This window comes from Nilaparvata lugens, chromosome X, assembly GCF_014356525.2.
Source record: "Nilaparvata lugens isolate BPH chromosome X, ASM1435652v1, whole genome shotgun sequence".
NCBI classification, from domain to species: Eukaryota; Metazoa; Arthropoda; class Insecta; order Hemiptera; family Delphacidae; genus Nilaparvata; species Nilaparvata lugens.
The window spans coordinates 75,005,141-75,021,055 of record NC_052518.1 but is presented as its reverse complement, the minus strand read 5'-3'; the positions used below and the strand labels follow the sequence as shown (position 1 = coordinate 75,021,055).

The following is a 15,915-nucleotide window of genomic DNA, read 5'->3' as shown; positions in this document are numbered from 1 at the left end:
ACAAAAATGGGGTTAGCACAATATAAAGGCTTTGTGTTGTCTCCAAAAACATAAAATCTTGTGAAAGGATAACACTTGGCATATGAGGGAGAAATTTGAATTTGAAGTACAGTGAACTTTAATGGTTTTCTTGCTAACACAAACACGTGCTACTTCAAGATGATAAATCGGACTCTTTATACATTTTTTTCATGCGTCTATGATTGATTAACTGAATGTAACAGTTTTTTGATGTAGGAGTTATATGAAGGCGTACACTCTTATCTATAGAATTTGGGAAGGGGGAAACATTCACCCACAGGGGGGTGTAGCACATGCGTCACTTCTCTCTAAACAGTCAACCTGATAAGTTCACACAATGTCTCACTATTTTGATTGGAGAAGTTTCAATGAGTTCTCTGTAGAAACAAATCCACTAGCCGATTGGAGTTATGATTTTTATTCTTTTGATTGGTTCGTAGTAACGAAGGTAACATTATATGGATAATGGCAAAATTTACCTTGAAATTATCGATATTGATAGTGAAGGTGACTTTAAACACACTATTGAGTTACCAAAAGAATATTCAGCGGTTTTGAATGAGGATAACGTCAGAAGTTTTAATTCTCATTCATGGGAATTGAATGTGAGTGGGAATCGAATATTCTTAAGAGAGTTTCATGGTAACTATAGGTGTTGAGTATTAAGATACCACCCCCAGAGTGAAATAGGTCTGAGAATATGTAAGTATTTTTAGATATGCTAAAGAGAGATAGGGAATTTCTCAATTCACTTTAATCTGTCAGTATAGCATTAGATGTAGAGAGAGAGAAGGAATTTTTCCCTCGAAGGGAAACTATTTTTTCCCTCATCCAATACTTGATAGTCGATAATTGATATCCACCCCCCTCATCTATACTGGGGAAGGGGAAGGAGAAATCTATTTCAGAGAGAGAGAGATATCTCTCTCTCCTTCTTCATCCCCTCGTCCTTACTGGGAGAGGGGGGGAGAGAGTGAGAGAGAGGGAGATTAGATTAGATTAGATCAGATTAGATTGGATTAGATTAGATTAGATTAGATTAGAGAGAGAGAGACAGAGAGTGAGAGAGGGTGAGGGAGTGAGAGAGGAGAGAGAGGGTGAGAGAGAGTTGTGGAAGGGGAAAATCTATTTTTAGAACACCCCCCCCCTGTGGGGGGAGTGGGTGGGCGGGTTGGTGGGATGGGAGAGGGGTGAGTGGCGGGGAGGGGATTTCGAGCAAAAAAGTGTCCTCAAAGTCCCAACTTATAACTACTTAGGATATTCTCGTCTTATAAACAATATTGACTTTGAATCAATTCACAAATTCAGTGTAGATGGTAATGACATTCCTTACTGTAGTTCAGTTGAAAATTTAGGCATTATTATGAATAATACTCTTGACTGGTCAGAACAAGTGAACAAAACTTGTAAAAAGGTATTCTCAGCCATGCATGCATTGAAGAAAATGCACGATATCCTCCCTAGAAATATTAAATTATTATTAATACATTATTCCAATTCTGTTCTTAATGATATGCAAGTCACTCTGAATGATAAACTATAGCGTTGCCAAAATTATTGTCTACGTTTCGTCTACTCTCTCCAACGCCATGATCATATCACACCAGCCCACATTGCTAGTTCAACATTAAAGCTTCCCAATCAAAGGCTTTTTCGAATAGTCAAGCTTGTTAGAGATATCTTGAAATACGGTAATCTGAACTACTTTAAAAATGATTTCACATTTGTCTCTGAAGGTAGGAGGATAGATGTTTCACATACAAGAACCGAATAAAGTACTTTAAGGATACCCAATCATCGAACTACTATTTTCACAAAATCCTTCCATGCCTGTCAAGCATGGAATGCACTTCCTGTTTCTATCAGGTCCATCAAGAGCTGAACGAGCTCTATCCTGACTTTAAAAAAACATCTTTTGGAACAAATGACTGAAACTGTCCGGCCCTAGAACGATCACATGACAACCATCCCTCACCCATCCCACCAATATATAAACCTTTAAACCAGTTATAGAATGAATTATATATATATATATAAATTTATATTATTTTTATTATTTTTATAATTATATATATATTTAAAATAAGAGTTTATATAAACTAATGTTCTTTTAATTATCCACTGCATACTGCTGTATATTACTGAAAGTTGATAACCCTGATCTACTTTCAGCCTACTTCATTTTATTAATCAATAATTTGATCTTATCTTCCTATATAATTATTCCACTTTATAAAATTTTCTGTTTTTTTTCTCTTAATTATTCATATTAATTAAAACTTTTACAATATTTACATTAATAAATAAATCCTTAGTTTAATTAATGAAATTAACGTTTTGGTAGAGAGTTAGTGGGGAGGATATTTTTAATATTCTTTCCGAAGAATGGACATTGATATGTCCAAAGTTCCGACAATTTATGTAGATGCATAACAATATATCTATAATATCTATAGTTATTATATTACAAATTCCTTTTTCATATCATATACAGTCCAATAATTATTTTCTTAGTCTATATTATGTAAATTCATCTATAATTTTGCTGTATTGTAAGCTATTGTATATGATGTATAAGTGTATAAGTGTATAAGCCAGTATATATTGTAATGTACATAAATAAAGTACTCAATCAATCAATCAATCTCTCTCTAGGGTTGTGTGGCAGAGAGGACCAGGAGTCCTAACTCCGCCCTAATAAAGGCATATAATCAATCAATCTCTCTCTTACCCGTTTGTGTGCTAATACTCTCCTTTCTTCCTCAGGGTTTTGTATTATTTCATACAATGCTTCAGACATATTATCTTCAACCTATCTTCAATTTGACTTTCCCATGCCTAGATTTGTAAATTTTTTGGTGTTAATTATATTTATTACTATGAACTCTTGCTTGTAATATTGTGAATTCCCCCATTCCACTGAGTAGGATTGTAAATAATATAGTAGCATCGTACTGGCGAGTAGATGGTTGAATTTGAGAGAGGGCCGGCTCTGCAAAAAAACTAAAGCAGCAATTCAATTAAATCCTCTCTTCTTCACTTTCTCACTATAGGCCTATATTTCTCAGAAACACACTCTCTTGTAAAATATATAATCCCCTACACTGAAATAATTTGACTCCTTGAAGATATGTGCTCCCAACTTGATAATACCGCCCATTGTTCTCTCAATAATATTTATTGAACGAGCATTAACAAGTTCTTACTTTTTACTCCAGTTCAAAGTTGTTGCCAGTCTTTGGGTTTCCTTGTTTGTTTGTTTGTTTGTTTGAATGACACTACAATAACGTTAGAAAGAGTTGATTGATCAGCATCAAATTTTGAACACGGACTCTTCAAACCTTTTTGCAGGTCAAGTTCTTTGAACAACAAACTATTTTACTCATTTCTTCGTCCTTTTTCAGGATATAAAAGTAACATTGAAAGTACATGAGATAAAATAACTTGCTCCTGTGTGTCTGCGTGACTATTATCCTTCAGTAGCATACGTGTAATATTAATGATACAAATTGTGATGGCAGTTGCTATGTCGTTGGTATTATTAATTTAAAAAAATTGGAATTTTGATTCTGAATCATTCACCCATATGAAGAAACCTATGAAGTTCTATGGATTCACATAGGCCTACAGCGTAATATTAATAGGAAATAGCTTAATGTTCCTTTCCCAAAGATAATTTGACAGTGGGCTCCACTGGGATTCCTATTCACATTTAAAAAAAAAATTCTGTAGGTAGCTTCAAAATTTTGTTCTGCCATCTTGGTTAGTAGATATAAAATGGCGACTCTGGTGCGCAAGTGCACCAGAGTCGCCATTCACCTCAAGGTCATCCAGGTCAACACCCTAACCTCAAGGTCAACCACCCTTACCTCAAGGTCATCCAGGTCAACCACCCCAACCTCAAGGTCATCCAGGTCAACCACCCTAACCTCAAGGTCATCCAGGTCAACCACCCTAACCTCAAGGTCATCCAGGTTAACCACCCTAACCTCAAGGTCATCCAGGTCAACCACCCTAACCTCAAGGTCATCCAGGTCAACAACCCTAACCTCAAGGTCATCCAGGTCAACCACCCTAACCTCAAGGTCATCCAAAAAAAAAAGAATAAAGAAATAAAAAAAAATAAAAAAAAAAATTAAAAAAAATTAAAAAAAAAATAAAAAAAAAATAAAAAAGAAAAAAAAAAAAAAAAAAAATAAAAAAAAAATAAAAAAAAATTAAAAAAAAAATAAAAAAAAATTAAAAAAAAAATTAAAAAAATTAAAAAAAATTAAAAAAAAAAACAAAAAAAATAAATAAAATAAAAAAAAATTAAAAAAAAAAAATTAAAAATACAAAATCGGGAATAAATGGGAAAAAAAGGGGAAAAAAATTATACCCCGAACTGGGGTATTAAAGGAGTTGTTCTGCAAGGAGTGGGACATTGTGTCTAGTGCAGTCGTGCAGTCAGTACATGTGTGTGTACCACCAGTATGTGTGTGTGTGATTTCGGTGTATTGGTTTTGGATTACTGCCATCTTTATCAACATCAAGAGTAAGTACCAGTGCATTTTATAGTTCTATATATATATTCATATTATATTCATGATTCAACAATTAAGTCCAAAAGAGTAGAATTTTGAAGTAGATGGTTTGAGACTAACAATTAAATTCTAAAATGACTTAAATTCGAAAATGACAAGTTTAATTATGAATTAGGTTCCAATACATAGAGTAAATGACATATTCAAAAATGACTAGTGTAATTATGAATTAGGTTCCAATACATACAAGTTAAGAGTTTAATTGTGAATTAGGTTTTTTGAGTTGGTGGTTGTAATCCATCCTAACCTAAAAAACGTATAATCACAAAGTAGATCCTAGACCTCCATTCACATGGTTGTAATTTATCCTAACCTAAAAACTGTATAATCACAAAGTAGATCCTAGACCCCCATTCACATTACACCATCTTCAGTATCATCAATCTTCCAGACATCATCAACCAAGCGTGCATGACCCTACTGGATGAGGAGTCGAAATTAGAAGGAAATTCCAGTGGATGGAGTCTGCTTATCATTGATGGACTGCTCATCAGAAGTAGACCTCAATCCATAACACCAGTCATCCAACCACCACCAGTCATCCAACTGCCACCAGTCGCCCCACCATCGCCACCAGTCGCCTCACTATCGCCACCAGTTGCTCCACTATCGCCTCCAGTCGTCCCACTATCGCCACCAGTCATCCCACTATCGCCACCAGTTGCCCCACTATCGCCACCAGTCACCCCACTATCGTCACCAGTCGCCCCACTATCGCCAAGAGTCGCCCCACTATCGCCAAGAGTCGCCCCACTATCGCCACTAGTCGCCCCACTATCGCCGCCAGTCGCCTCACTATCGCCACCAGTCGCCCCACTATCGTCACCAGTTGCCCCACTATCGCCAAGAGTCGCCCCACTATCGCCAAGAGTTGCCCCACTATCGCCGCCAGTCATCCCACTATCGCCACCAGTCGCCCCACTATCGCCGCCAGTCATCCCACTATTGCCACCAGTCGTCCCACTATCAACACCAGTCATCCCACCATCGCCGCCAGTCGCCCCACTATCGCCACCAGTCGCCCCACTATCGCCATCAGTCGCCCCACTATCACCGCCAGTTATATAACCACAACACCTACATGCATATAGCTTTGATTGTAGGCCCACATACTCAAGTCGGCGCTCAGCCAGCATATTCGTCTTTGAACTTTCCAAGCACCATTTTGTTTGCATCCGAGTAGCATGGGTGGTCTGCAGGGTACTCTGAAGTGTCAAAGATATCTTTAAGCTGCTGATTGTTGATGATGTCATTGTATAGGTTCTCAGTTTTCACGATGTAGAATAAGCTGTCAGTATCCTGATAAAGCAGTTGTAGGTTCTCTTTGTATATAGGTTTCATCACATCGTAGTGGAACTGGTACATAAGGGTCTTGCTGATGTCAAGCACTGATAACCCTATATAGATGGGCTTATTGAGCTCCACTTTCTCTTTATGCATTGTAACAGCACAGATATTCTCTCCAAATATGATATGATCTTTGTACACTGGTCGAGCAATCAGTTTCTTCAATCGATTCTCATCATTCACTAGCTCCATACTCATTCTTTTTCACACATTCTCCATCGTCTTACCAAACACAGCGTTGTTCATGAGTTTGAAAAAGTTCTTTTCAAACTTATTCTTCGACTGCTGTCGAAGTCTGGTGTTTAGCATGATGTAGGGTGCTAGGAAGTCCTCCTGCTCAAACCTTACACCTCAATGAACTTTAGTGATTTTCAATCCATGCTGTACTGCTTGCTTGAGGGTGCGGTAGTGACATACATATCGTTCACGGTTGCTTAGAGCTGTCATGAGTCATATATGATTAGATTCAAGAGTTTTCTTGTTCTCTGCAAGAAATGGGAAATCATTGTGCTCATCATGCAATTCAGAAGGGTACTCAATGTCCACCTCTAGAATGTATCCAATCTCCATATCATCCCCTAAACCTGTAATACCCATTGTTACTGCTTCTAATTCAGTCAGATGTCAACTCAGTCAAATGTCATTGATACCAGATGGCGATAAAGAATCACCAGTAAGTTTGCTGTATGATAAGGGAAAGTATTATTGTAATAATGTTCGAGAAAGTAAAATATTATTAAATGTATAACCATTGTAATATGATAATAAAGAAATAAACCCTCATTGGCTGATCCACTGTCTAAAACTACTCTCATGTAATGATGTAAACATGTATGAAATAAACCTCATTTTTTGTGTTAACCATTGATTGAGAGTTTCATTAATTCATATAGGTAAAAAAATCACCTTACTTTACTTTGGGCGACCCCACTCCACCTCCCTCTGTCACATGACCAATGGCTACCAGCATTAAGGACTCTAGCTCAAGATGGTCATGCACGACCTGTCACTCTACATGCTCATGGAGACCTATCACTCCAGATCAATATGTACATGGTAGACCTACTGGATCAAGATGTCCATGATAGACTCTAGATCAATATGGTCATGCTGCTCTAGAGATCAAAATGGTATTGAAGATAGATATTTTCAATGACTCCCACTCCATGCTCAGACATGACATATTCTCAATGACCCTCACTCCTCCTGTCACATGTCTGTATAGCATAATTGGGTCGTCCACTCAGTGGTCAGTCTGATCAGTAACTGATCAGTCACTGTTCAGTCACTGATCAGTCTGATCAGTAACTGATCAGTCACTGATCAGTCACTGTTCACTTACAGCAAGCTGCAATGAGCTTAGACATAGTTGTTAAAGTATACATAGTATAGGAGTTAGAAGAAGGCTAGAATTGCTCATTATTGCAATCAAACAGGTATATTGTAGGAACAATAGTTAAGAGTACTAGGCATATCCTGCACTATCAACTCCTATAGTAAATTTCTAAGAGCTTCTAACACATTGAAGAAGATTTATCTCCCCAACATGCAAAAAAAAAAAAAAAACGGGATCGTGTAGGATATTTCCTTATGGATAAGCCGACTTTATCATTAGGAGACGATATGTATATTTCCAATGAGAAAAGTATATAAATAATAAGTTTGCGAGTAAAGCTGTTTATGGTTTCCTGTTCTAAAAATTGCTCCACTTCTTGACCGCATATCCTTTCCATTCAATGATTAGGAAAAACATCCTATTATCTCATTCACACAAAACAATGTTTCCTCTATTCCTTCCACTCTAATAAAAATGAAAGCAGGATATATGCGGTGTAAATCATTTCCCGTGAACTCTATTCTTAGTCCAGGTGTGAATTTGTTCTATTATGAAGTGTTTATTCCTTCCACTCTTATCAATATTGAAACAGGATATGCGGTGCAAATTATCTAGTTCTATAAAAACTTATTACTTCACCTCGCTAAAAGCAATCTACTGCTGATAGTCTCACATTCCATGTATCAAATTCTAAAGTCGCATGAAGTTGTAGGAAGGATTACCAGCAACCCTTGGCTGCATTACTGTTACAACTCACGCATTGAATGCGGAAAGCTTAATTGAGAGATCCATACATAGTAAAACATTATTGGAAATGCCAATTTTGTCATAGAAGGATGCTTCCTATTGTATTTACTATACCTTAAATGTCTAAGAGTGCTTACTCTAGAAGTTGAAGGGTGTATGGAATAAGATGTACAACATATTTCTCTTGAAATAACACACTCTCTCTTTTATTGATACATAGCATAATATATAAACTGAGCATTCATATGAATAATAAGATTATTTACATTACAATTCAATAGATTCAGTCCAATATATCGAGAACTATCCAGTGATATAATTCACCCAATCTATCACTTATTTCGCAGAATCCTCTGCTGAATGAGAATTTCAAGATGGCTGCTCCCTCGCATAGGTCGGTATAGCTTGACACTTCGGCATCATGAAAGATGGATGTTAGTGTCTCTAGAAAGTTTTGAGCTGTTCCAAACGGTTCTGGTAGGTCCTTATCTCCAAACTTCAGAAATGGTTGTACAATCCATTGGTTGCTGGTTACTAGTAGACAGTCTCTGCACTCACACATATCTGCTTGCTCCACTACAGGCTGGCTGATGTTGGCAGTGGTAGTGGTAACAGCAGGAGTACTAGCTGGAGTAGTAGCTGGAGTTCTAGTTGTAGCTGATGCTAGTTCTTTACAGCACGGTGCACAGACCTCAACTGTTGATGACCACTTCCAAAAAGTCTTGCGATGTGAATGTAGGGCGAAGACATGTGGGCAGTGGATTTGTTGACACTTCCTGGCATGAGGTATGACGTCACTTTTCAAGCAATTTTCTCAGAATGCTGTACTGGGATGCATCACCATCTATTTTATAGTCATCATTTGATAAGGGACATGACCGTTCAGCAGGGATTGTACTGCTTCCTGACTCATTGACTTTATCAATGAGCTCATCATGTGATGAGGAATGTAGCCGTTTAGCTGTTGTAGTACTGCTAGCTGCCTGAACCTTAGGAATTTCTTGAGAGTCAATCATCTCTTCCTCCTCATCCTCCTCCTCCTCCTTCTCCTCCTCCTCATCCTCCTCATCAATGTGTGCTAGAGTGGGGATCTTGTAATGTCCATGTGCAAGAGTTGTAATTCCATCATCTAGAATATACCTCTTCTCATCAGCTTTGCTCAGTGCCTTCTTTCTCATGACTTGGGTCATGATCTGATGTTTCCTAGTACCAAACATCACTTGTTCTCTATAGATATCCTCATCACCATATAGACAATCTAGATAGTCTTGGAAGCCTATGTAACGTTCAGCATCTGGATGCATTTTTGAGAGTTCTCGCCCAAGTATTGGTCTCCTCACTCCTTTAGCTTTCTTCATCAATCCACTTGTCAGCTGATTTGGATCACTATTGTAACACCTACAGGCATATAGCTTTGTTCGCAGGCCTACATACTCAAGTGGCGCTCGGCCAGCATATTCATCTTTAAACTTGCCAAGCACCATTTTGTTTGCATCTGAGTAGCATGGGTGGTCTGCAGGGTACTCTGAGGTGTCAAAGGTATCTCTAAGCTGCTGGTTGTTGATGATGTCGTTGTACATGTCCTCTGTCTTGACAAGGTAGAATAAGCTATCAGTATCTAGATATAGGAGTTGAAGACGGTCCTTGTAAATGGGCTTCATGATGTTATAATGGAATTCATACATGAGGGTTTTGCTGATGTCAAGCACTGTCAAACCAATGTAGATAGGTTTGTTCAGCTCCACTCTCTCTTTATGCATTGTAACAGCACAGATATTCTCGCCAAAGATGATGCGGTCCTTGTACACTGGTCGAGCAATCAGTTTCTTCAATTGCTTCTCATCATTCACTAGCTCCATACTCACCCTTTTTCGCACATTCTCCATCGTCTTACCAAACACAGCGTTGTTCATGAGTTTGAAGAAATTTTTCTCAAACTTATTCTTCGACTGCTGTCGAAGTCTGGTGTTTAGCATGATGTAGGGTGCTAGGAAGTCCCCTGCTCAAACCGCACACCTCGATGAACTTTAGTGATTTTCAATCCATGCTGTACTGCTTGCTTGAGGGTGCGGTAATGACATACATATCATTCACGGTTGCTTAGAGCTGTCATGAGTCGTACATGATTAGATTTGAGAGTTTTTTTGTTCTTCGGAAGGGTACTCAATGTCCACCTCCAAGATGTAGCCAATCTTTTGAACATCTCCAACACCCTCAATACCTCTGCTCACCCCCTCCAACTCATCTTTCTCCATCCACTGGAATTTCCAGCATGGAAGTGGTTGGCATATTGCCCAGCCATACAGGTTGTTCGCATCTGTGTACAAGAGATATGATGTAGGCTTCTCGGGGTCAATAGGTGCTCCTGTGTAGGCATTGTTGGCTACAGTATGACGGTGTATACAATTTGTTATTCCTCCTCTGATACCTCACTCGATAAACATGTACATGTCATAGTCAGTAAGGAGCTCAAGCTTGACTTTAGTATATTTCAGCATGACATCAAAGGAAAAGCCTGGAGATGTAAAGTAGTAAGCACAATCCAAATCATAAGTCTTCATGCATACATCGCGGAAGCTCTCAAAGACATAAGCCAACAGGAGAACATCTGTTTTCAAGTATAGGTCACTGTATTCTCCCAGAGTTCTACAACTGAATTGGTTCCACACAGTTTGAGCATGTTCATAATCATCACTGCTAACACTCCGATCAACCAGCTTGCTGAAAAATGCCTCTTTGGGTGGTAGCAATGTTTCTTCGAGTCTCTGCCATGAATCGCAGTAGTTGTATGGAAACACTCCTTTCCTTGAGACAAGGCTCAATTTGTTTCCAAACACCTTGGCAGTATGTGGCAGCACTTTGGACAAGTCTTCTGGATTCGATGCTGATTTGACTAGGTTGGTGACCAGATTGTCTAAACTATCAGGTGTAAACCGGAATGTATCGATGAATCAAAGGTGCATTTTTGGAGATATTTGTTTGGTGAATGATATATACTTTTCCGATGAATTTGGGATGACAGACAGCCGATCCTTATCTCTACCCAGCTCTGGAATAATGAGGTGTGTATCGTAGTTTGAAGAGTTGTGGAGAAACACTGGTATGAATGATTGTCGCTCTCGCTGCAGGTTGCATTTACGGCATAATGCATTCCGGTAGATACCAGTTATATTGTCAGCCAGGAATCTTCCAAATATGGGTCCCGCACAAAGTATAAGCAGTAACTCATTGCCCGATGATACTGGATAACTTTGGTAGCTTCACCAATCTATTGTTCATTGTCTCCATCAGGTTTCTCCAGGATGCACTCAAAATCGGCGTATGCTACAACAGGTACTCTGTACTTTTGCACATGTTTCTCAAACTTCAAGGTTGGAGGTTTACCATCTTTTCCAACCTGTGGCATGATGATTCTTGCTGTATTATTGCTAGCACAATACTCCTCATGCTCAGCCATCCTGCATTCTCCATCTATATCCTGGGTGTAATGGGTGAAACATTGTCTGCAGATGATAATTTTATGCTGATGTTTTGTGAGTTGGGATCTCACAAGTCTTTCAAAATTTTCAATGTAGCAGTAGTGGCTATTTGATTTATGTTCATTGTCATCCTCGAGGGTGCTGTTTTCATCATCATCCTTACTCTCACAGAGGAGGAGAAGATCAAAGTGATCTGCCTTCATTGCATTTCCAACTCTTCTTGGAAATATAACGTTCTTCTCATCCACACCATAAATATTAACTGATACCTCCGGATTATCTTTCTTTAATATATCGATTTGGTTGATGGTAGTGGGAAATCCAATGCCTGAAAAGTTGTATCTCTCTTCCAATTGATGGTATCGGTTGTTGACTCGTTCAGGATTACTGCCTTGTACATGTTTGGCAAGGATAGCCCATTTGAAACATTGCTGGTCCTTGTTTATAGGATTGATGATTGCCTTTCGTGCTGATAGAAGAGGTGGAAGACTGATGTAGGATGATCCACACAGGGGAGTTTGTTTGCTAATCCTGATGAGCAATCCATCGATGATAAGCAGACTCCATCCACTGGAATTTCCTTCGTATTTCGACTCCTCATCCAGTAGGGTCATGCACGCTTGGTTGGTGATGTCTGGAAGATTGATGATACTGAAGATGGTGTAGTTTGGAGTTTTGAAGGCGACATTCTGAAACTCTTCTTGTTCGAAGAAGGTCTTATCAAGGGTGCTGCGGAAATATGTTGCCTCCAATACTAGATTGAACTTCATTGCTCCATGTGTCTGCAGTTGTTGACTGATGATGTGAACAATTTTATCCTTCAGACTGCTCAGAAAGGTGTGGAAATCTTTGGCAGGCTGATCCTTGTATGCATTATTGTAGTATAGAGTCGTGAGTCGGGATTTGAATGCCTCCTCCAGGACAACAAACTCGTCCACTGAGTTTGCTGTTTGCTGACATTGTACAGCTTTGCTCATCTGGAACAATGCAGAACAATATTGTATTAGTATGGTATGCAGTATTCAACTCTATATATATATATATCGCTATCAACAGATGTGGGGGGATGAAGGCAGTGAATCAGTATCTAGGATCGTGGGTCGAGGATGGAGGTTTGTAGGTGTTTATGTTCTAGGGATGATGGTCTGGAGCTGTATGGTGGGGTGGGGTGGGGATGGGGGAATGTGAATGGGGGTCTAGGATCTACTTTGTGATTATATGGTTTTTAGGTTAGGATGAATTACAACCATTTGAATGGAGGTCTAGGATCTACTTATGGGGATGGGTGGGGATGGGGGAATGTGAATGGGGGTCTAGGATCTACTTTGTGATTATACAGTTTTTAGGTTAGGATGAATTACAACCATGTGAATGGAGGTCTAGGATCTACTTATGGGGATGGGTGGGGATGGGGGAATGTGAATGGGGGTCCAGGATCTACTTTGTGATTATACGGTTTTTAGGTTAGGATAAATTACAACCATGTGAATGGAGGTCTAGGATCTACTTTGTGATTATACGTTTTTTAGGTTAGGATGGATTACAACCACCAACTCAAAAAACCTAATTCACAATTAAACTCTTAACTTGTATGTATTGGAACCTAATTCATAATTAATTACACTAGTCATTTTTGAATATGTCATTTACTCTATGTATTGGAACCTAATTCATAATTAAACTTGTCATTTTCGAATTTAAGTCATTTTAGAATTTAATTCTTAGTCTCAAACCATCTACTTCAAAATTCTACTCTTTTGGACTTAATTGTTGAATCATGAATATAATATAAATATATATATAGAACTATAAAATGCACTGGTACTTACTCTTGATGTTGATAAAGATGGAAGTAATCCAAAACCAATACACCGAAATCACACACACACGTACTGGTGGTACACACACATGTACTGACGGCATGACTGTACTAGACACAATGTCCCACTCCTTGCAGAACAACTCCTTTAATACCCCAGTTCGGGATCCGGAGGGAATTTTTTTCCCTTTTTTTCCCATTTATTCCCGATTTTATGTGTTTTTGATTTTTTTTTTTTTTAATTTTTTTTTGTTTTTTTGTTTTTTTTTTAATATTTATTTTTTCAATTTTCTTTTTTTTTCAACTTTTTTTTTAATTTTTTTTTTAATTTTTTTTTCAATTTTTTTTTTAATTTTTTTTAATTTTTTATTTTTTTTTAATTTTTTATTTTTTTTTTTATTTATTTATTTTTTTTTTTATTTTTTTTTTATTTATTTATTTTTTTTTTTATTTATTTATTTTTTCTTCTTGGATGACCTTGAGGTTAGGGTGGTTGACCTGGATGACCTTGAGGTTAGGGTGGTTGACCTGGATGACCTTGATGTTAGGGTGGTTGACCTGGATGACCTTGAGGTTGGGGTTGGTTGACCTGGATGACCTTGAGGTTAGGGTGGTTAACCTGGATGACCTTGAGGTTAGGGTGGTTGACCTGGATGACCTTGAGGTTAGGGTGGTTGACCTGGATGACCTTGAGGTTAGGGTGGTTGACCTGGATGACCTTGAGGTTAGGTTGGTTGACCTGGATGACCTTGAGGTTAGGGTGGTTGACCTGGATGACCTTGAGGTGAATGGCGACTCTGAGGCACTTGTGCACCAGAGTACCAATTTTAAATCTACTTTGGTTCCGTCACATTGAATCAAACATTTTCATGGGAAGGTTCTAATACAAGATTCAAATAAAGAATTTCAAAAGACAATGAATGGTGGAAATCGCTGATCAATATATCAAACCGTTTCAAAGATATTCACATTTTAGTGTTGAAGTTATTGGATATTTGTGATATAGAAATATTGCTCGCCTAGAACATGATAGATTATTCATCACATATTCTTATTAATATCATTCCCTAACAACCATGTTAAGCGCTTATATAGTCGTGGCTGAGAAAGATTTCTGTGATAGGTAGATATATACCTGAATAATACTTTATAATTGTTCTATATTCGACTAAACAGTCGAGTTCTCGATTCTGAAGCGATAGGACGTTGTTTTTCAGGTGCTCTGTTATCTGCTGCTGCGCTACTCTACAGGTCGACAAGAGATAGCTTCTACACGTAAAGTTATTCAAGCTATTTTCTATTATTTACTCTCTATTTCGCAATAATTCACGTAATTTTTCTATTCTTTGCATCCACTTTCCTTCTTTCTTTTGTCTGTCGTATTCCTCTTCCAGTTTCAGGGGCTTCCCATTCAATATCCGTATAAAGACGTCACGATAGCCCTCTTGACGCAATTTTCCTTTCAACTACCTTCTATTGTTATATTTACCCTGATTTCCGTATATTTCATTTCAAATTTATTTTCCATAGTTATTCGCTTACTCGGCGCATATAATATTTTAATTTGTTATCTATTAAACCGTGTTCTTTCATAAAATTTATTGTTTGATATGGCTGATAAATCTGCATGCACAATATGCCAGGCTGCAATTCCGGCGACTAGAAGCAAACTTGCATGTAGTGATTGTAAAAAACTAAGTCATCCTCAATGTGTTAACATGACCAAGGCAGACGTGGAATGTATTGTCAACGAGGGTCAGATTTGGAGATGCCCACCTTGTTCCAAGTTGAGGAGGCAGAGTATGAGTGCTGTGTCTTCTGCTGAGGATGGCAATGCCAGCATATCACAAGTGATATTTATGCTAGAGGAGGCCAGAGAGGATAGGAAGCGAATGGAGAGGGAATTTAATGCTTCTTTCGAGTTTGCAAACAGTAAGATTGACGACCAGACTAATACAATTACTAATCAAACTTTGAAAATAAATGAGTGCCTTAGATTAATTGAGGACTTGAAAAAAGAGAATGCAAGCCTGAAGAGGAAAGTTTGTGACTTGGAGACACGGCTCGAAGATGCTGAACAGTACACACGCTCCAATACACTTGAAATCTATGGAGTACCAGAGACGAAAAACGAGGATGTGTATGAAACTGTAAAGAGAGTGTGTAATGCTCTTGATGTTAATATAACAAGAGAAAAAATTGACGTCTGCCATCGACTAGGAAAACCTAAGGGAGACAATCGGCCTGCTGGTATTATTGTGAAATTTGTCAGGAGAGAGGAGAAGTTCTCGGTGGTGGCGAGGAGAAAGGTTAAGCGTAATTTATCGACGCATGACCTTGGATTCCAGCAGCAGGCAGTAGTCTACATTAACGAGAGTCTAAGTCCGGCGCGGAGAAGAATTTTTGCAGCTGCCAGGGAGGCTAAGAAGAAATATGACTTCGCTTATCTGTGGGTGCAGAACGGGAAGATACTAATGAGGAAGGAGCAGAGTGAACCGATTGTGAAAATATCGTCGTTGAGTGATCTCGATAGACTGTAAATTGTTTTTTCTTAATGTTTCAATACTAGAGGAAAATATCAAT

At 38.3% G+C, this 15,915-nt stretch overlaps 1 protein-coding gene across 4 annotated transcripts in view; it reads left to right on the top strand.

Annotated features, from left to right (window-relative positions):
- Nucleotides 1-15,915, top strand: part of LOC111059008 (uncharacterized protein DDB_G0287625) — a 255,554-nt gene that overhangs the window by 99,238 nt on the left and 140,401 nt on the right. Inside the window, exon 3 of one of the 4 annotated variants that reach the window (XM_039441621.1) lies at nt 14,550-14,607. The exons of the other annotated variants lie outside the window; for them this stretch is intronic. Coding sequence (XP_039297555.1) covers nt 14,550-14,607 — 58 coding nt within the window. The remainder of the gene's footprint in view (nt 1-14,549; nt 14,608-15,915) is intronic. 4 annotated transcript variants of the gene reach the window in all.